Source organism: Vombatus ursinus, unplaced genomic scaffold (assembly GCF_900497805.2).
Source record: "Vombatus ursinus unplaced genomic scaffold, bare-nosed wombat genome assembly UNPS02014794.1, whole genome shotgun sequence".
NCBI lineage: Eukaryota > Metazoa > Chordata > Mammalia > Diprotodontia > Vombatidae > Vombatus > Vombatus ursinus.
Genome location: NW_020954572.1, coordinates 24,392,410 through 24,413,174, shown reverse-complemented (window position 1 = coordinate 24,413,174; position 20,765 = coordinate 24,392,410). Strand labels below are relative to the sequence as shown.

General features: G+C 41.1%; 1 protein-coding gene and 1 pseudogene across 2 annotated transcripts in view; one reads left to right on the top strand and one right to left on the bottom strand.

The window, feature by feature from the left end:
• The window catches only part of RASGRP1 (RAS guanyl releasing protein 1), a 112,786-nt gene extending 97,997 nt beyond the window's left edge, over positions 1–14,789 (bottom strand). Inside the window, exons 1-2 of one of the 2 annotated variants that reach the window (XM_027869885.1) lie at positions 14,696–14,789; positions 4,743–4,924 (exon numbers count right to left, since the gene is read on the bottom strand). In XM_027869885.1, the coding sequence (XP_027725686.1) occupies positions 4,743–4,924; positions 14,696–14,736 (223 nt within the window). In that variant the 5' untranslated portion in view covers positions 14,737–14,789. Of the gene's footprint in view, positions 1–4,742; positions 4,925–14,695 lie in introns of those variants that run through there. The other variant, XM_027869886.1, reaches the window with a different exon arrangement.
• A 604-nt stretch (positions 14,790–15,393) lies between these two features.
• Positions 15,394–18,774, top strand: LOC114048808 (annotated as a pseudogene).
• The last annotated feature ends 1,991 nt before the right edge of the window (positions 18,775–20,765 follow it).

Below are 20,765 nucleotides of genomic sequence, written 5' to 3'. Positions count from 1 at the left end.
ACACACACACACACACACACACACACACACACACACACACACACACAATCCACCAGCTCTTGTAACCCGGAAGACAGGTTTATCATTCACCCTTCCACATGAAAAGCTTTTGAGGCCCAGGGATGGGGAATCCCTGGCCTTGAGGCCATACATGGCCCTCTAGGTCTTCAAGTGAGGCCCTTTGCTTGGATCCAAAAGTCAGGCCTCAAGGCCATACGTGGCCCTTTAGGCCTTCAAGGATTCAGTCAAAGGGACACACCTGAGGACCCAGAGGGCCACATGTGGCCTGGAGGTCGAAGGTTCCCCACCCCAGCTTGACCATTCTTTGGAATTTCACAGAAACACAGAATGCAGAAGCTCAAAGCAACTAGAGAGATCATCAATTCAAAGCTGTCCTCCTAACCTCCCTATGGTGCAGATGAAGAGCCTGAGGTCCAGAGTGATCGAATTTGTTTCCCAAAGCCATAAGATCCAGGCTTTCACTAATCTAAGGCTTGAATTCATGTGATCAGAAATCTGAAAGAGACCTCAAAAGCTGTCTAGTCCACAGATAAGGAAACAGAGGCGTTGGGAGGTTAATCAATTTAATAAGCATTTATTAAATTCCTATTTTAGCCTGCTGGTTGGTCTGACTGCTGTAAGTCGATGATCCTCCATTCAAGCTGTCAAAGAGAGCTTCCTCCCATGTTACTGCCACCCTATGCAATAAACTACAAGATCTCTTCCAAGATGGAATATTTAATCTTCTGTCTGGCATTCAAAGCCTTTCATAATCTGGTTCTGGCCCCCTCTACTTTTCCAATCTTTCTAGGCCTTACACTGCCCTTCCCTCCCCTTCCCCCTACTCTGTAATCCAGTGACAGACACCAATCTTCCAACAAGACACACGTCTTCCCATTGGGGGCATTTTCTCTGGCTGTTCTCTTCCTTCCTATCCTAGCTAAAATCTCGCCTTCCACAGGCGATCTTTGCCCATCTCCCTTAATGCTGGGGCCTTCCCTCTGTTGATTATTTATCCCATGTATAGTTTATTTATACAAAGTTGCATGTTGTCTCCCCATTACACCATCAGCTCCTAGACAGCCGAGGGATTCTTCTACCTCTCTGTATCCCCAGCACTTAGCACCTCGCCTGCCTTAGGTAAGTACTTAAAATGCTTATTGACTAATTCTCCCGAATTATCTTCTTACCCTTGCTTCAGACTCTAAAATTCATTTATTCCTGTAGAGGTGTATGGGATATAGACAGCTTTGCTGTTCATCCTCATCTTGGTTTAATACTTGTCTTTGGCTGTATAAATCCGTGTTAAGTTCTTGAATGGCAACACGTTGGCCTGCCCAAAGTTCGTTGGGCACAATTGCGCAGCAAAAATAAATTGATGAATACATACTTTCTAGGTGACATTTACAATGGTTAAAATGGATAAAATCAGCCAGGTGGTACAGTGGATAGAGGACTGGATCTGGACTTAAGAAAAGTCAATCCCATATACTTACTGGCTGTATGACCCTGGGCCAGTCATTTAACCTCTGTCTGCCTCAGTTTCTTCTTCGGTAAAATGGGGAGAATAATAGCACCTATCTCCCAGGGTTATGAGGATAATATGAGATAATATACATAAAGTGCTTTGCAAACCTTAAAATACTTAAATTTACTTAAAATACTCAAAATGCTAGTTATTACCATTATGATGATAAAGATATCCAATGGACTTTTTATAGCTTTCAGGTTTTTCAGGACCTATCATAGTAGCTTCTGAGATGTGATAAATTCTCATGTCCTTTGACTAAGGAAATTTTATTTAGGGGAGTTGAACCTTGCAGATTACCTTATAAAGTCTCATGTTTAGATCTGAACATGGTTATTCTAAGATTTCACACAGAAGGTCAAGATAAGCATTGAGAAATCAGCTCTGGACACATATAGTTACTGGGTTTTGAGTCAGAAGACCTGGTCTGAGTCCTGCCTTTATTACCTCCTGGATGTGTGGCCTTGAGCAAGTCACTTTACTTAGAAACTGATTCCTCATTTAGGAAATAAGACAGTTGGCCTGGATGTTGCACGAAGATCCCTACATTCTATGAGGCAGCAAACAAGGTCCGGTGGAAAGCTGTCAGAAGTTGCTGTTGTCCAGTCCTTCCAGTCACGTCTGACTCTTTGTGACCCCTTTTGGGGTTCTCTTGGCAAAGAACCTGGAGTGGTTTGCCATTTCCTTCTCCAACTCACTTTACAGATGAGGAAACCGAGGCAAACAGGGTTAAGTGACTTGTTCAGGGTCACACAGCTAAGTAAGTCCCCGAGGTCATATTTGAACTCAGATCTTCCTGACACTAGAGCCAGTGCTCTATCCACCGCACCACTGCCTCTGACGCTTACTGCTTGTGTGGTCTTGGACAAAAGTCGTCACTTCCCTAGGCCTCAGTTTTCTTATTTATAAGATGAGGGAATTGGGTTACATGGTCTCTGAGGTCCCTTTCAACTGACTCTAGATCTGATTCTAGACTGTCAGAGCCTCTTAGATGGAAGGTGGGGAGGGGAGGAGCAGTGAACGGGGATAAGATGTGGGGAAGAGAATTGCATCACTGAACCTAACATTTCTGTGCTTCAGATGTTTCACTTGTAAAATGGAAAAAGGTCACTTTCTTAAACAGCTCCCATTGCCAGTCTGAAAAGCAATCTAGAAACACTTTTATCATTAGCTTTGGCCATTTTGAAAGAAAGGTGAAAGAAAAGTTTATCATTGATTACTTTCCAATCAGAATTTTATTCTTTTCCTCTGACTATTTAGCCGTTGTTTTTGTTGTTGTTGTTGTTGTTGTTTTTGCAAAACAGATCTTTTTAAAAAGAAAATCCCTTTATTCTGTTCCAGTGTTCCCCCTTTAACAGAATGATTAAAGGTTATAGAATAAAGAGAGAATTAAAGTGAAGGTGAAAACTGAAATGTCATCAGTAAAACTGCTAAATTTGCCCCTTCATTCTCATGCCCAAAAAGGTCTTAGAGAAGTAATGCATTACTCTAATCCTGAAATACATAGAAAAAAAAGGATTTTTAAAGGTCAACTAGAAAAGGAGTTGATATGGTGGAAAGACTTGGAGGCAGGAGAGATGAGTTTTGGTCTTGGCTCTGATATTTACTAGCTTGAGTATTACCATGGGCAAGTCACTTCCCCCTAATGACCCTCAATTTCTTCCTCTGTAAAATGGGCATAATAATACTTTTACCTACCTCACTTCACAAGATCATTGAGAGGAGAGAACTTCACAAACCTTAAAGCATCATAGAAATGTGAATTGTTCTTAATCATGATCAAAATTCATATAGGCTTCTAAATTCAAATAGGCTTCTAAAGACTGAAGGTAATCAGACGAAACTGGGTTAATATTCCTGAAGATAGTTGTGAGTCAATTTTGTATCTTTTCTTGATTGGGACTCAGACTCTGTTTCATTGTCCAATAGCTTTTCCTTCTCGAAAAGGATGCTTATCATGTGCTTGGCCCAGGTTTCTTGAGGTAGGTCCTTCCATGACACATGAGCATACAGAGCTATCTGTCTCACAAAGGGAGAAGGATAAAGGGAGCGTGCTTTCATTGGCATAGAAAATCTCTACCAATGAAGGCTGGCATTTATTAGATTTAGAGAGTTGCCCGGAAAACTGAGAGGTAAATGACTTGTCCAGGGTCACACAGACAATACTTGTCAGAGGCAGAGGAACCCACATCCTCCTAATTCCAAGACTGACTCCCAATTCACTAAGCCATGTGGCCTCACAAAGGGAAAGAAAGGAACACAGGGGACCATTAGGAATGGCTGAGGGGGAGGGGATTTTTCAACAAAGAAAGGTGTCATAGGAACATTCTGAAATCCTCATTCCGATTACAGTCTTTCCTTTTGGAGGGAAGAAGGGGAGGTGAAATTCTGAGCACTTTCAACTGTGATTTACCTCTACATAAAATAAGAAAAAACCCCATCATTTACTGAATGAAATAAAAATAGGGCCACTCTCAAGAAAAGAACTTGACTGCTGATATTTTTCAGTTACGCATCTCCTAATGTTGAGGCTTTTTAGGCAAGGCATTGCAAAAGTGAAAATCATGAATAATTCACTGGGTAAAATGTGTGTAGCAGAGCATACCGATTTCTTAAATCCTCTACCCTTAATAACAGGGCTGATTGTGAGAACCTCTTGTAATTCGAGCATGAGTATTCTGCTTTTACCTACTCATTTTCTTAGTTTACCAAAACTGCCCTTCTGATTCCAAGGGAGATTATCAGACTTTATTTACCCAAATGATTCAAAGTTTTCTGACTTTCTGTTGGATGGTAATACGCCATTGATGTTTTTTTTTACATGTCTTTGGAGTCCACAGTACAAAAGGAAAAAAAATCGACAATGCATCTCATCAGGCATTCTTTCAATACAGTTTCGCAGAAACCTACCACAGCAGAAAAACTGGATCCCAAGAAAAACAGATCTCCCTTAGGAATAACTTTTTTCACTTCCTCTCACACCTCTCATCACGAAGCATCACCCCCACATATTCATATGCAATATGTACTGGAGAGGAGACTGTCTAAAACATTTCAAAGACTATTTCAAAAGCTTATTATAAGCCAAAAAAAAAAATCTTAAAAAACTACTCTTTCAAGCAAAATGTTCGAAACGGAAATAATATAGGTGTGCATATTGATCGTACACAGGTTCTTACACACGGACACATCCATCCTAGATGGAAAAACTTACCAAAAGACTGGATGCACGTCTCAATGAGATCGTCCAGGCTGGCTCCTTTGGCTAAGTGTCCCAGCGACATCATCATTCGGAACTGAGCGATCTGGGCCAAGTTGGGATGAGAGGGAAGAGGGTTGCTTGGTTTCACCTCTAGTCTTGATTTTGGGGTTGCATTGCAGCCATGGGGAGGCTTCCTAAATGGGAAAGGGACAACCCAGTGAGTATGGATCTTAAAGGGGAAAAAAAAAGGCAGCCTGGGGAAGGAACTGCAAGCTCCGCAGGCAGGTTGGAAAAGAAAAGTGGAGAGAGATAAGACAATTAAATCCCGGGAGTTGGGCTGGGAGAAGGCATAACCCTCCCACTTGGCAAATGCACCAAACAGACCGCAGGCTGTTAAAGAGACATTGCCCCGGCGAATGGGAAGGTTGGAGTTTTGCGGAGCTTAGAATTCTGACCTGAGGCTCGTCACTTTCAGCTCCAGGCTGCTTCTGTTTATTTGGCTTTACTGTGGGATGATCCTAATTCCCAAAGGAGGGGTAGGGAGACCGGGAGAGAGCAGAGGTGAGGCCATTTCTCTACCTTTCTTCCGTCAAGACACCAAAGAGAGATGCTCCTGTCTTAGTCCCTGTGTCCCTCACTTGAATTTTAAGCTGTTTTCCTTTCCCTTATCTTCCCCAGAAATTGCTCGATTTAGCCGGGGCCATGCCATAGAGGTCGTACAAAGTCAGGGTATTCTAGCAAAACCTCCAACCCACAGAATGATTTTTTTTTTTAATTAATAACGGGCTTGGGAAGGGCACAAGGGAAAAACGAGGAGGAAGAGGTGAGGTTGGTTGGAATCAGACCAGACTTGGGACTAGGTTTTCACAAGGATTCTCTTTAGGTTTTAAGTTGCTCTTTCTTATTATTGGTAGCACAAGAAATAATTCCTGACCATTTTACTATTAGAAAGTCTTTCCATAAAGGGAGACTGTTGTGTTTATCTTCACTATATTAAATAAAAAAGGGAGGAGACTGAACTTAAAGCCTGGGGTTCCATGGAGCCATTTCACTGGGTCTCTGAAATTGAATGGGTAAAAAAAAAAAAAGTTTTTTTTTACATTACATTTTTATTTTCACTAATCTCTAACTTAGGAATGCTTAACTGAGGTCCATGAACTTATTTAAAAAATGATAACTGTGTCAATATAATTGATTTCTTCCTACCTTCTGCAAGAAGTCTTTTCCAGACTTCTTTAATCTTAGTGCCTTCCCTCTGAGATTATCTCCAATTTATCCTGTACATATCTTGTTTGTACATAGTTGTTTGCAACTTGTTTCTGTCATGAAATTTTAAGATCCTTGAGGGCAAGAATTCCACACACCCCCTTCTTTGTTTTCCTAGAGCTTGATGAGTGTCTGGCACATAGTAGATGCTTAATATTTATTAAGTTGATTTGCCTTGACACATACATTTACAAATATTGTTCTTAGAAAGGTTCTGTAGGCTTAACCCAACTGCTATGACACAAATGAAGTTAAGAGTTCTGGACTTTAGAGAATTTAGTGTTAAGTTAAAGTCTGAATCTGGAACTGACTTCAGGGACCCTCAGTCATCCCTTTTTTATTATGACAGCTCAGTCCCTTGGTTTTAGCCTTAACCAGGGACCATAGCTCTACTGTGGAGAGAGGCGAATTTCAACGTGGGTATTTTGTACTTATTCTCTCTTCGTTTTCCAAAATTGCCATCCCCACGAAAGACATATGTTTTGGCATGAGAGCCTTGTTTGGGGAAAAGGGCGGAAGGAGGCCTGCAAGATGTTATCATTTAGGAAGGAAGCAAACATTTTTACTAAGTACCTACTGTGTGCCAGTCTCTGTGCAGAGCACTTTACAAATATTATCTCGTTTGGTCCTCACCACAGCCCTGTGAGGTAAGTTTTTTATTATCACACCCAAAACAGTGAGAGGGAAGAGAGAGGAAAAAAAGAAATGAAACCCTAAGCTTTCACCTTGGTTATTTGTTATGAATACTGGTGAAAGTATGTGAAGGAAAGATAAAGCAACAAATATTTTTTGCATCCTACTCTGTGTGGTAGGCTTGAGGAAGATAAAAAAAAGGATAAGATACAGTTTGCTTGAAAAGGAAAATGATAAATGCTGGAGAAGATGTGGGAAAATTGGAACACTAACGCATTGTTGGTGGAGTTGTGAACTGATCCAACCACTTTGGAGAGCAATTTGGAACTATGGCCAAAGTGCTATAAAACTGTGCATACACTTTGATCCAGCAATACCACTACTAGGTCTGTATCCTCAAAGAGCTCATAAAAAGGTAAAATAACCCACATGTACAAAAATATTTGTAGTAGCTCTTTTGTGGCGGCAAAGAGTTGGAAATTGAGGGGATGCCCATTAGTTGGGGAATGTAATGGAATACTGCTGTTCTATAAGAAAAATGAGCAGGCAGATTTCAGAAGAAAACTGGAAAGAGTTACATGAACTGATGCTGAGTGAAGTGAGCAGAACCAGGAGATCATTGTACACAGCAACAGCAACATTGTACAATGATTAATTATGATAGACTTAGCTCTTCTCAGTAATACAATGATCCAAAACAATTCCAAAAGACTCTAGATGGAAAATGCTACCCACATCCAGAGAAAGAACCATGGAGTCTGAATGCTGATCGAAGCATAATAAAGCACTTATTTTTTTCTCATGGTTTTTCCCTTTTGTTCTGATTCTTCTTTCACAACATGACTAACGTGGAAATATGTTTAACATGATTGTATATGCATAACTTATGTCAGATTGCTTGCTGTCTTGGAGAGGAGGGAAGGAAAGGAGGGAGGAAGAAAAATTTGAAACTCAAAATTTTACAGAAATGAATGTTGAAAACCATCTTTACATGTAATTGGAAAAAATAAAATACCATTAGGGAAAAATAAAAGATATAGTCTGCTCTAGAGGAGGTTACAATTGAAAGTAACTAGGTGCATAGAGCAGTAGACTTGGAGTCAGGAAGACTCGAATTCAAATATTACCTTAGACACATAGTAGCTGTGTGACCCTGGGAAAATCCAATTAACCTCTCTCTCTGCCTCAGTTTCCTCATTTGTAAAATGAGGGGTTAGACTTGATGGCTTCTAAGGTCCATATGATCTAGACTAAGAGATAAAGCATATACATACATGAGAAGATAAGTAATGGGAGAAAAGCTAAAACACCAACATAGAATAGCAGGTACAATTAAGAGTCATGAGAATTGAGAGAAAGAAGAATTTCCAGTTAGCTTAGCCTGGAGAAGATTACTGGAAAGGGTGGGATTTTTGGCTGCTTTAATGGGCATATGGCACAGTCATGTCACTTACAACTAGTAACACAGAAAAGGAGAATATGAGGATAATCTGTAGATTTCATGTAGATAGTCTGTTTAAAGGCAAGGAAAAGGACTAACATGGAGCCTCTGCATTGATATGTTGGTAAATGTTTAACAACCAGCATTCTGGGAAAAGAAATATAGACAAAACACACTTTTAAATTTAATCTGCATTATTAACATTTTCTTCATCACTTTCTTAAGTCTGGACAATAAATCAAGCCCTGATTTGCCTACTTCCAAGGTGTAAATGGAATTAGCTAGGTGGTAAAGTGGATAGAGTGCCGGGTCTGACGTCAAGAAGACTCATCTTCCTGAGTTCAAATCTGGCCTCAGACACTTAATAGCTGTGTGACTCTGGGCAAGTTGTTTAACCTTCTTTGCCTCACTTTCCTCATCTGTAAAATGATCTGGAGAAGGAAATGGCAAACCATTCTAGTATCTTTGCCAAGAAAATCCCAAATGGAGTCAAGGAGAGTAGGATATGACTGAATGACAACAAAGGTGTAAATGCTCACATTAAGAATTTAACAAATGGCTCCCAAAAGTCTGTTGAACCTGCTTCCAACACAACTCGGAACCTATGTCACTGAGAGTGGCTCAGGCTAGGATCCACTCAGTCAAGTTAAAATCAATAATTATTTACTGGGGCTACAGTATACAAGTCATTGTTATGATTTTTTTTTTTTACCAAGTTTGCCTCTGCAGTGTGAAAGATCTTAGCAAAGCAATGTTAGTTTTGAGGGATTCAGTCAGGTTTACAGCCATTCTTCCTATGGGCCCACTCACAGTTTGAAAACCTCTCCTGAACTGGTGTCTTTCTGACATCCAGAAGGCTTCTGGGCTACTTCCCTATCATCAAGGAATATTTGAGTAAAATAGAATATTACTATAAGTAGAGTATGATTAAGAAGATTAAATTTTCCAGGGAGGGGGGCTGTGGTGGGAGGGACAGTGGCAAAAATCAAACTGTACATTCCAAAGCCTAATAAAAATGGGGAATCCCAGTGCCTCAGTTTACCTCTGCTAGTGTGGAAGAAATGAAAAGTAACTGCATTGGCTACACAATCTGGATTGCTTGGTGTCAAACATTGTTCTTATCACTATCTCATCCCATCTTATCCCATCCAGGGACCCAGATAACTGAGAGTTAGCTGAAGTATTATTCTTTATCCACCTATTTAACACAATGAAAAGGAAGCAGGGGCCAAAAGAAGAGAAATGAGAAACTGCTGATTATGAGGAGGCAGGGAGATATAGGAAAGAGGAATAGAGACAGTAGAAAAGAATGGCTTAACCCATTTTCCATTTTCTTCTCATTCCTGTTACTTTTGAAAGAGGTCATTTACTGGGTCAGTTTCTTCAAGTGCTTATTTCCCTAGGGGTTTGCTTATAAAGGAATGTAAAATAATAATATCAGAAGTTTCATCCTAGCCAACGCACTATGTACTCAGGCAGCTAGTTAAAGTGGGTGGGCTGCTAATAGCTAAAACTCTTGATCTGATCTTCCTCTTTTGTCCCTAGGATCTTCCATAGGTAGAATGTGAAGTCCCCTCAAGGTCCTCTCCTTGACCAGCAGATTCTAATAGCAGATGAAACAGATATAGATGGGAGAGTTTTCAAGGAAAGGCTGCAAGTTCCCTTTGTCAGGGATATCCTAAAATGGATTGATGGCAAGAGGCTGAATTAAGTGCTAAGGAATTTCCAACTCAGAGATTTCATGAATCTGAAAGCACATGAACACAGGACTGAGTTCTAATCCCAGTCTTGAGACTAATGAGTTGTATAACCTCAGATAAGGCACTCTGCCTGTCTGCCCTTGGTTTCTCCGTATGTCAGTTAAAGAATTTGACTCACTGAGTTCTGTGGATTCTTTGATTTTCAAAATAAAATGAGAGGAGGGAAAAACTACTCAGATTCCATAAATGAAACAAGGGTCTCAAATTTGGAGAAAGGTATGAAACTAAAATTCTTTGACTATGCCTCCTCTTCTGTTAAAATAAACCATAGAGTTGACTTCACAAGAGAAGCTGCTACAGATAAAGCCCTCTGAAAGCCTACAACCTCTCCTTCTGCCTTTCCACTGGATATTACTTCAGCCTCCAGGAAAATTTGATCCTTTGGGGAAATTATAATCAATTTCTGATCCTCCAGAGCTATCTAATTTTCAATTGGTCCACCCTGTTTTTTCACCTGCTTCCTTTTGGCTATTTCATTGCAGATCAATTTCTTGTCAAGCAAGGGAAAGAAAAAACACAAATCAAACCACTTTGTGTCTTGTGAGCGGCTCTTGGGAAAAGGTTGGCTGGGAAAGAAGGCTAAAAATTGTGGTCAGTTCTGGGCTCATCGCTCATCTAGTACACAATCATTCTATGCCAAATGCTTTGCAGGATGATGGAAAAAGGGAGGATCCCATCTAATTAGAGCTGAAAGGCACTGGATCCAACCCTGTTGTTTTACAAATGAGGCCCATAAAGGTTAAATTTCTTGCCCAGTATCACACAGATAGTCAGTGTCTAAAGCAGGATTCAAATTCAAACCTTCCTGTGTCCAAGTCCAATACTTTATCTACTAAAACATCTAAAAGACAGGATTTCTACCTGTTAAGTCTTACTTTCTACACATTTGATTAGACATTCATGATAGTGCTGTGGCTGATTGGAAGAGAATTCATGAAGATGGCTTGAAAAGAAGTGGGATGATAACAAAAAGAAAGACAATAAGGAAAAACTTCCTTGGGAGACTTTTCTTAGCTGTTATTTTACAAAGAAACAGCATAAAGAGAATTTTTATAGGGAGTTAAGTCTGGAGGGACATGGTTAAGAGTGATAAAGGCTTGATGCAAGCTGAAGAGGCTATTTTTCTGTCATGGTTAGAGAAAAGCTGGAGAAGACAGAGAATAGGATGGAGAGGCCTTTCTTTCTTTCTTTTTTTTTTTGTAAGGCAATTGGGGTTAAGTGACTTGCCCAGGGTCACACAGCCAGTAAGTGTTAAGTGTTTGGTCTGAGGTAAGATCTGAACTCAGGTCCTCCTGACTTCAGGGCCAGTGCTCTATGTACTTCACCACCTAGCTGCCCCAAGGAGAGGCCTTTCTTGAGGGGGCTGTCTTAACCTTCATCTTGTGAAGAGAGTAAAGAGCATTCCTAAGAAGAGACTTGGCTTGGTATCTTGAGTGAACTGACTAGTGAACCTCTGTTTCCAGAAGTAAAATGTTATTTGCAATGACAGTGATGATTAAAGGTGATTCTGGCTTCCAGCTTTCCCACAGATAAAATAGTGCAAATAATTTTTATGTCTTTGTGTTCTTATTGGTTACATTATTAATAAATTAGATAGTTAGCAACTTTAACATTGCATTAATCCCAGGAGATTAGGAGTTTTGACATAGAGATATAAAAGCGACTGCTTATGGGGAGTTTTCTCCAGTTTATTAAATACTATGTAATTAACTGGGTTGGGGGCTCTGAGATAACTGATTGATGAGAAAAAAGGTCAAAATTTTGTCCGTTAATGAGAAAATATACAAATATATCCCTGGATTCCATTAGAACCTGGGATGCATATGGTAATGAGGCTAACTAAGGATTGATCTACAAGTGAGTGTGGTTGACTCCTTAATCACGTTACCTGTGTATTACACAATGAAAATTTATCATTCTGGATTGCGGTCCTCATGACACCCAACAGACTTCTGGGCTACCACCCCACTATCAAAGAATTCTCAAGAAAGGAACACAGCATTTGCCTCAACAGACCATAATTCAGATAGCAAATTGACTAGGATCCAGGGAGAATCACACAGTACATCACAAAGCTAAAGACAAGTGACTTGGGAATTCCCCATACCTTAACTCACCTCCATTAGTGTGGAAGAAATGAAAAGTGACTATATTTGCTACTCACTTTGGATTACCCGTAGGTGTCCACTATCTATTTAATCTCTATCCCATCCCATTCCTGGCCCCAGATAATTGAGAGTTGGCTGCAGTGTTTCTTCCTCCCACATTTTTAGTACAATGAGAAGAAAGCAGGTCTAGCTGGGCAAAGTAACAGAAAAAGTAATGTCTCCCCCTAATTCTTATCCAACATTAGGATAATAGAGAGCTCTAGTCAAGGTTTCATCTTATAGGCCTAGCAATCTCACTCTCTTAATGTTCCCCACAGTCATTAATGGGAGAAAACTGGTTATCAAAGTCAGAAGGGGTATATAGGTTCAGAGACTGGGAAACATCAGAGGAGAAAAAACTGCAAACTCAAAGGAAGTATTTAGGGAAACTGAGGATCTTCAGTCATTTCTAGCCTATTGATTTAGACGTAGAAGAGGCCTTAGAAGTTACCTGGTCCAACCTGGCACTTCACAAATACGGAAACTGAGGACCAGAAAGATTAAGTCACTTAACTACAAATAGCAAGTTGCTTAACAAGGATTTGAACTCAAATGGTCCTCTGACTTCAAATCCAACATTTTTGAAGATGAAAGATAAAAAATGAAATAGAGGGAAATGTCAGGGAAATACAGAAGATTTGCAGAAGCTAAAGAACCCAAGGCTTGAGCATGATGGGCAGCAAAAGAGATAATAAACTTCAATTACAAAATTCAATTAGGGGCTAAGAGGAAAAAAAAAACTTGGGAAAATTGACAAGTAATGAGTTCCTTACACTATGAATCAAGAAACATGCCTTCTCTTGCCACTGACTCACCCCATTTATGGCCTCATGACAAATTCCTGGATCTTTCTGTTTCTCCATGTCCCCTTTCTATGGTATGACTGAAGATAACAATACTTTTGTAAGAATTTCCAGAGTGTTTTAAAATCTTGCTATGAAAGTCACTAAAGTGGTTAACCTTCTAAATATAGACCAAGAGACAGTTTCAAAGTCCAGCACCCAAAGGGTAAAGTTAAAATTATGGTGGAACTTAGAATGCCTTGGCTCCTTCCCTCCCACCACACCAAGATATCTTAAAAACAATCTGGAAAGTGTGGTGCATTCCAGAAGTTTTAATAATCTACTCCCTTGCAGGACATGCTTTTAAGTTTAATCTGCATTAACATTTTCTTCATCACTTTGTTAATTCTAGAGGACCAACAAAACAATAAATCAAGCTCCCAAGTGTAAATGCTCACATTAAAAAGTTAACAATCTGCTGGCCAGCCAATATGAACTGACTCGTTCACACCTCTGAATTTGGAATAAGAAACCTAGGTTCACTCACCTTACTGATTCCCTTTGTGAGTAACCATGGCCAAGTCACTAAACTTCCCTGAGCCTTATCTGTTAAAGAAGGCATTAGGGTTAATGGCCTGGGGAGGGGGGGGGGGGGGGGAGTTCCTTCCAGTTCTGAATCAATACTCACGATCAGCCCTCTGGAATGGGGTAGTAGGCTCTCCTAGGGATAGTTAGGATGGAGGGAATACCTTTCGGTCTGTGCTCCAGCCCAGGAATCCGGGCTGGAATGGGAAAATTGTAATTCCCACAACTTTATTTTCAATGGATGGTGAAGACCTTCTAAGTCCTTCTCCCAGGACCAAAGTGCCCTAACACAGGAGGGCTGTTGGTAGATTGATACCTGCAGCAGCCTAAGTTGCCAGCGGTTTGGGGGTTGTATCTCAGGCGCTACCAGGCCGCTCCCAGCCTCCAAGCCAGGTCACCCTCACATACATATTCACACGTATTTATGTTCATTCTTTCATCCTCCCAGGCTTTAAACACTTCACAGTAAGTACATCTGAGTAGCAGTTGGTTAGCTAAGAGTTGACAGCTTTCCGTCAATGTTTCTCTATCTCCCCTCATCAGATCGCAATCTTTTAGAGCGAGGGGGCCAGGTCTCCTGCACTGCAGCACAAACCCCAAGGGTTCTAAAAGCTACATGTTCCGGGGGAGGGGTCTAGGCCCCGGTTCCAGGTCGGTCCGATCCGCGAGCTGCCGCCAGATGGCGACGTTTGGACCCTGCGGGTGCAGCAGGTGCGGTCCACGGAAACTCCGCAGGGTGGGAGCCGGCACTGGAGATCGCTTAGGGAACTAAGTGCCCGGGGAAGGAAAGAAGGACAAGAGAGGCGCAAAGGAGAGTCCGGAGAGGGGGCGGGCGAGGTCGGAAGTCCGCGCAGTGCTCCTTGGCTCTGATCTTGACCCTTGCCGAAAAAGTACAGGGAACTTCGGCCAAGTCGCGTTCCCTGCCTCCATCCCGCCACCCCAGAAGGCTCCCCATTCCCCATCCACTCCTGAGTGGGGCAGCGGGAGTGGAAGACGCTTTTGTACTTTTCGCGTGCTCGCTGTCCCCTCGTCCCCCCAGCCCCCGGGGCTTCAGGACCGATGTTGCTTCAGGACAGATGCTGCTACCCACTGTGCCCACTACCCCCATGCAGCATCTTCCCGAGAGCTCGGGTAGGGGAAGGCGAGAGCGGAGCGGCGGGAAAGGGACCGGAGGGAGGGCGGCTCGTGATGATCGCAGCCCCAGACGGCAAAGGGGCCCGAAGCAAGAAAGTTAAGTGCCAAGCGTGGGTGCACTTGGCACGCGTCAGGAGGACTGTCAGGGGGAGCGGAGGAGGATGGGGAGGGGTGTCTCGCCCCCCGCAGTCCAGCTATCCCGGGGCCTCGAACTTACCGCGGAGTTTCTCTCGCCTTCCCCAAGGTGCCCATGGCCATGGCCCTGGCGCTTGGCTGGCCGGCTCACCTAGCGAGGCGGGGGCAGGGAGGCGCGGGGCGCGGTGCATAGCTGCCTCCACGCCACGCCACCGCCTCCTTCTCTCTCTCCTCCTCTCCGGGCAGCGCTGCACCGCCCCTCACTCCTCCCGCTGTCTAAGGAAACTGGGCTGAACAGAAGGACTCACAGACACCTCTCTCTCTCTCTCTCTCTCTCTCTCTCTCTCTCTCTCTCTCTCTCTCTCTCTCCCTCACCACACCACCTGACACACAGTGATGTTATCTCTCCTGTAGAAGTAGCTGTTCTACTCTTGATTCTCTGAAACCTCTTCAAATTCCCCGGTATTGCGGCCTAGGCTGGCTGATTTCTCTCTTTCACACACACACACGTACTGAGTTCTCTCTTTTCTCCTTCCCCCTTCCTGCTGCTGGGGAAAGGGGAAGATAGGGTTCCTCTGATACTAACTTTTCAAAGGAAACTTAGCTCCAGATCACCAGAAACATATTGCACTTCCCTGCCCAGCCTGCAGTACCAGTCTCTCACTGGTCTATGTTCTTTCACTTACAGACTGCAAACTCCTTGGAGTCTGTCTTTAACTTCTCTCGAGGTCCCTTACTTCACTACCAGCGATTAGCTCTATGTTGGGTACTTTTTTGTTGATGGTGGTGGTCTTCACCTGTGATTCAATCTGTGTGGGGAGCACCCAGCAAGGAAATTCTCTCCACTTATTCAGATGGGTGATTGTTTTGCAACTTCTAGCCACAAAGAGTTTATTGGGTGGTTATTGAGAGAGTGAGCACAGGGTGACACAACCAGGATTTGTTCTGAGTTGAACCTAGGTCTTCTGGACTTGAAAGCACTTAAATTCTTTTTGATATGAGTTGAAATGCAAATCAGGAAGCTTCTTCAATGAAAGAACCATGATACCCTCAGTGGGTTTGTGATATTCACTCTCAAGATGTTAGAAGGCTTTTCTGTCGCAGTTGCAGAGGAGCAGAAAAAAGTTTTCCAAGTGAAAGAAGACCATACTTGGGAACAGGAATCCAGCCAACTAGAAAACAACTACCTTATCCCGGAGATCTTTCAGCAGCATTTCAGATAGTTTTGCTACCAGAAGACAACCAGGTCCAGAGAGGCTTTGAGCCAACTATGGGGACTTTGCTATCAGCGGGTGAGGCCTGAGGTGCGTACAAAGGAGCAGATTATGGAGCTGTTGGTGCTGGAGCAATTTCTGGCTATCAGGCCCCAGGAGCTCTGGGCCTGGGCGAAGAAGTGTTTTTCACAAAACTGAGAGGAAGTAATTATTATGTTGGAGGATTTGGAGCAACACCCCGAATGAACCTGGACAGCAGTTTTCATTTCTTGCACAAAGACTAGAAGAACATCCAGAAGAATCAGAGCATCAAGGAACATCCCAGGAATCACAAAACCTCCAGCTGAAGTGTGAATCTCAGGATCCCTATTCCCTACAAGAGAATACTGTCCCTGTTTTGCAGGGTTCTTCTCATCACTAGGGGAACTCCTCAGAGACCAGACTGGTATCAGTTTTTAATTCTACTCAATCCTAGACGTCAGTGAAGACTGAGGAAGAAGCCCAGTTCCTTGTTTCAGAAGAGTGGCAATGTTTTCACCCAGCTCAGAAGAATACACGTGGGAAGGTGGCGCAGAAGAATTTTAGGAACTTTAACTTGCTAACTGGAGAGATCATGCTTAAAGATGGAATGTTGCTTCCAAAGCAAGAAATTTCTGAAGAAATTGGCCTACAGGAAGAGGCGTCAAGTACACTTGAAAGAGATTGTTCACCTCAGGTCTTTGTTGGTTCTCCTGTAAAAGCTGAAAAAAAACATTGAATTTTTGAATATTCTTTTTTTTTTTTTTAAGGCAATGGGGTTAATCGACTTGCCCAGGGTCACACAACTAGTGGGTGTTATGTGTCTGAGGTCGAATTCGAACTCAGGTCCTCCTGACTCCATGTCTGGTGCTCTATCCACTGCGCCACCTAGCTGCCCCCTGCATATTCTTAAAGACTGTAATCCTGGGGACTTAAGGTGTAGAATGCACATCTTATCAAGGGAATATGCTTCAGGTGACATTACAAGGAAAGATAAGAAAAAAGACAAATCCAGAGTAAGTGAATTGCTACAAGGTCTTACGTTCTCTGGTGATTCTGATGTTGATGAAGAAGATGAAGTTGAGTCACACCCTGCTAGAAAGAAGCAGAAAGTCACTACCATTATAGAGAAGAATTGGATCAAGAGATATTCAACTCGATTTTCCAAACTGGTCAGCATTGGATTCTGGAATTTTGAATCCCAAAAGTAAGAAACTAAATCCAGTATAGTTCTTTGAATTATTTTTTGATGATGAAACATTCAAGTTAATTGTTGATGAAACAAATCATTATCTTCTCAGAAAAATGTCACCTTGGAAAGTTACAGTTCAGGAAATGGTGTGTTTTTGGTGTTCTTCTTTTGAATAGATATATTTGTCATCCCAGGAGAGGAATGTATTGGGAAAGTTCAGATAAAGAGCAGTCTTATTAGCAATGCAATTAGAAGGGAAAAGTTTGAATTAATGTTTTTAAGCCTCCATTTTGCAGATAACAGTTGTCTAGATCAGACAACTTTACAAAATTGATGCCCTATTACAGATCAAATGAATAAAAATTTCCTCTTATATGCTCCCTTGAAGTAATATTACTGCTTTGATAAATTGATGTATGAATCTTTTAATGGTGACCAATTCTTAAACCTATTAGAATTGGTTGTAAAGTATGGTATGGGCAACTACCCAGGGTTATTTAGTTTGGTTTGAACCTTATCAAGATGAATCAGTCCTGAAAGCAGATAAAAATCATGATCTTAGTTCAAGTGGGAAATTAATAATGAACTTTGCTGGTGTTCTCTTGGAGTGACGATAGTACCCTTATCATATATGTTTTGACAACTTTTTCACAAGTATCAAACTAGTATCAGCTCTGAAAAAGAAAGGGGTGAAGAAAAATATCCTTTCATGAATGCAGAAAATATGAAAAAAGTGAAAAGGGGGTCATTTGATTTCAGAGTGGAGGAAAAGAAAGAGATAATTTTGTGTCGTTGGAATAATGAAAATTTCATCAATTTGTGCTTCAGTGCTGTAGACATAGAACCACTGAGCCAAGTAAGCTATTCCGTTGATGAAAAAAAGAGTTCAAATAAGTCAGCCATCAATAATTAAGTCATATGAAGCATATAGGTATAGTGTTGCCAAGATGAAGCAAAATATTTCCAAGTATAGGATAAGAATCAGAAGCAAAAAATGGTATTCAGTTTTGGTAAGCTACATTATTATTTTTTAAAAATGTATTTATTTTTAGTTTTCATCATTCACTTGTACAAGATTTTGAGTTCTAAAATTTTCCCCCTCTCTCCCTTCCTCCCTCCATAAGACAGCATGCAATCTGATATAGGCTTATACATGTACAATCATATTAAACATATTTCCATATTAGTCATGTTGTGAAAGAAGAGTCAGATCAAAAGGGAAAAACCACGAGAAAGAAAAAATAAACAAAAAAGAGAAAATAGTGTGCTTCAATTTGCATTTAGATTCCACAGTTCTTTTCTGGACACTTATGGCATTTTCCATCAATAGTCTTTTGGAATTGTCTTAGATCATTGTATTGCTGAGAAGCACTAAGCCTATCAAAGTTGGTCATTGAACAATGTTGCTGTTACTGTGTACAATGTTTTCCTGGTTCTACTCACTTCACTCAGCATCAGTTTGTGAAAGTCTTTCAAGGTCTTTCTGAAATCCACTTGCTCATCATTTCTTATGGAACAATAATATTCCATTACATTCATATACCACAACTTGTTCAGCCACTCCCCAATGGATGGGCATCCCCTCAATTTCCGGTAAGCTGCATTATTGATATGGCCATGAACAATGCATGGCACCTGTATAGAATCTGTGGCTCTGATACTTGATCACGTCATTTGGATTTCCAAAGATGCATTGCACATTTCAATTTGGACAACAATGCTAATCTAGCAGACTAAGCAAGATAAAGTCAGTAATCACATACAGAAATAAAAAGTAAATGTACCATGACTTCTCACTGAGAACATCAATACTCCAATAATTTATTGGAGTCACAAACTCATCAATTGAGGTACTTCTTTCACCATTACATCCACATCATCTTAACCTCGGTGATTCATATCCTCATATTAATTCCCCATAGCGCACCTACCCAATGCACTAGAGGTCTTTCTCTACTCTTTTCATCCTTCCAAAGAAGCCAGTGTATCACTCAGACTATCCATTATCTCTCAGTATGCATTGGGGCCAAGCACTTTTCTAATCATATTATATATATTGAATACTATCTTTTATATCACTTCTTGCAAACAAATTTTCATTGGCAATATGCTACATTCTATTAATGTCTGCTATGCATCTCTCCATTGTCCTTTGGACTATCTGCAATTTTTATTTTTTTTATATTGTAGATTTCTATGATTCATAGCTAGTCAGCATCGATAAGAGAATATTGATATTGAAAAGATGGATTTTTCTATTAGAGAGTAACTTGGGATCATTGAAAGCAATGCCTTATCTAAGATCATATAGTGGTATACTACGTTAATGGGTTGTCCATCCAAACTACATGCCATGGTCTGAATACTAAGCACTTTTCAAAAAAATTTGTTTTGCCTATGTGATATTTTAGGTCTAAGAAGTCACACAGGTTTCTGATTTCTTTTTAAAAAATAGTTTTGTACTTGGTTGAGGAGGCCCCATAGTATTCTTGGGCTTGATACAATCAACACACTCGTCCACAAACAGGATAATCTAGAACTCTCCCTTTCTAGAAAGTTCCTCTGCACAAGACATCTTCTATAACAATGGCAAACATTTTTGCTGGGTGTACGTTCATTGTAGGCCTCAATTGATGTTGATCATCATAGGTCCATTGAACGAAGTTGTCTTTGTGGTTCCATTTATTAGAGAATTTTCTGTAATTTTAACATAGGCATGGAAGAGAGATCTTTGAAATCTATATTGTGCTCCATCAGAGGCATTAATATCTTCTGGAAAGATAGCTTTGAAGGAGCAGCTAGGTGACACAGTAGATAGAGCACAGGCCCCGAAGTCAGGAGGACTTGAGTTCAAATCCGACCTCAGACCAAATGCTTGACACTAACTAGCTGTGTGACCCTGGGCAAGTCACTTAATCTCAATTGCCTAAAAAAAACATAGCTTTGAAGTCTGCATATTGCTCAGTAAGACGCACTTTTGTAATAAATAATAATTATAATTTAAAAAAAGAAAGAACCATGAGACATGAGTACTTCAAGCCCTCTGGTCCTATCATGAGTTACTGTGGTAGAAAGGCCAAAAGTGAAACAAAACAAAAAAAAAAAACTTAGTGGCAAACCTTCTTGAACTGAGTCTTTCTGGGCTAGACTTCCCTCCCATGAAAGAAACATAAAACCTCACAAAGGCTTTCAATTTTGGAAGGACTTGTGGGCCTTTGTCATAACTTTTGAGAATTCAGAGTCACTTCTGGGTCAGGATTAAGCAAAAGATCTCACCTTTAGCAGAATGGATGAGACGTTTTTTACATTTCTTTCTAGTGGTCCATGGCAAGGCTTGACATCACATGCAAACACCCCCTAAGGAATAATAAAAAAAGTTAACATTTATATAACAGCTTTAAGGTTTGCAAAGCATTATACATACATATGCATATACACACACATATATGTACAATCTCATTTGATCCTCACAGCCCTGTGTTGTTTTTTGTTGTTCAGTCATGACCAATTCTTTGTGACCACTGGAGTGGTTTGCATTCCCTTCTCCAGTTCATTTTACAGATTAGGAAACTGAGGCAAACAAGGTTAAGTGATTCACCCAGGATCACGTAGCTATTGAGTGTTTGAGGCAGGATTTGAACTCAGCACTCTTTCCACTGCCCCACTTAGCTGCTCAATCAAATCTATGAGGCAGATGCTATTATTTCTGTTTCACAGATGAGGAAACT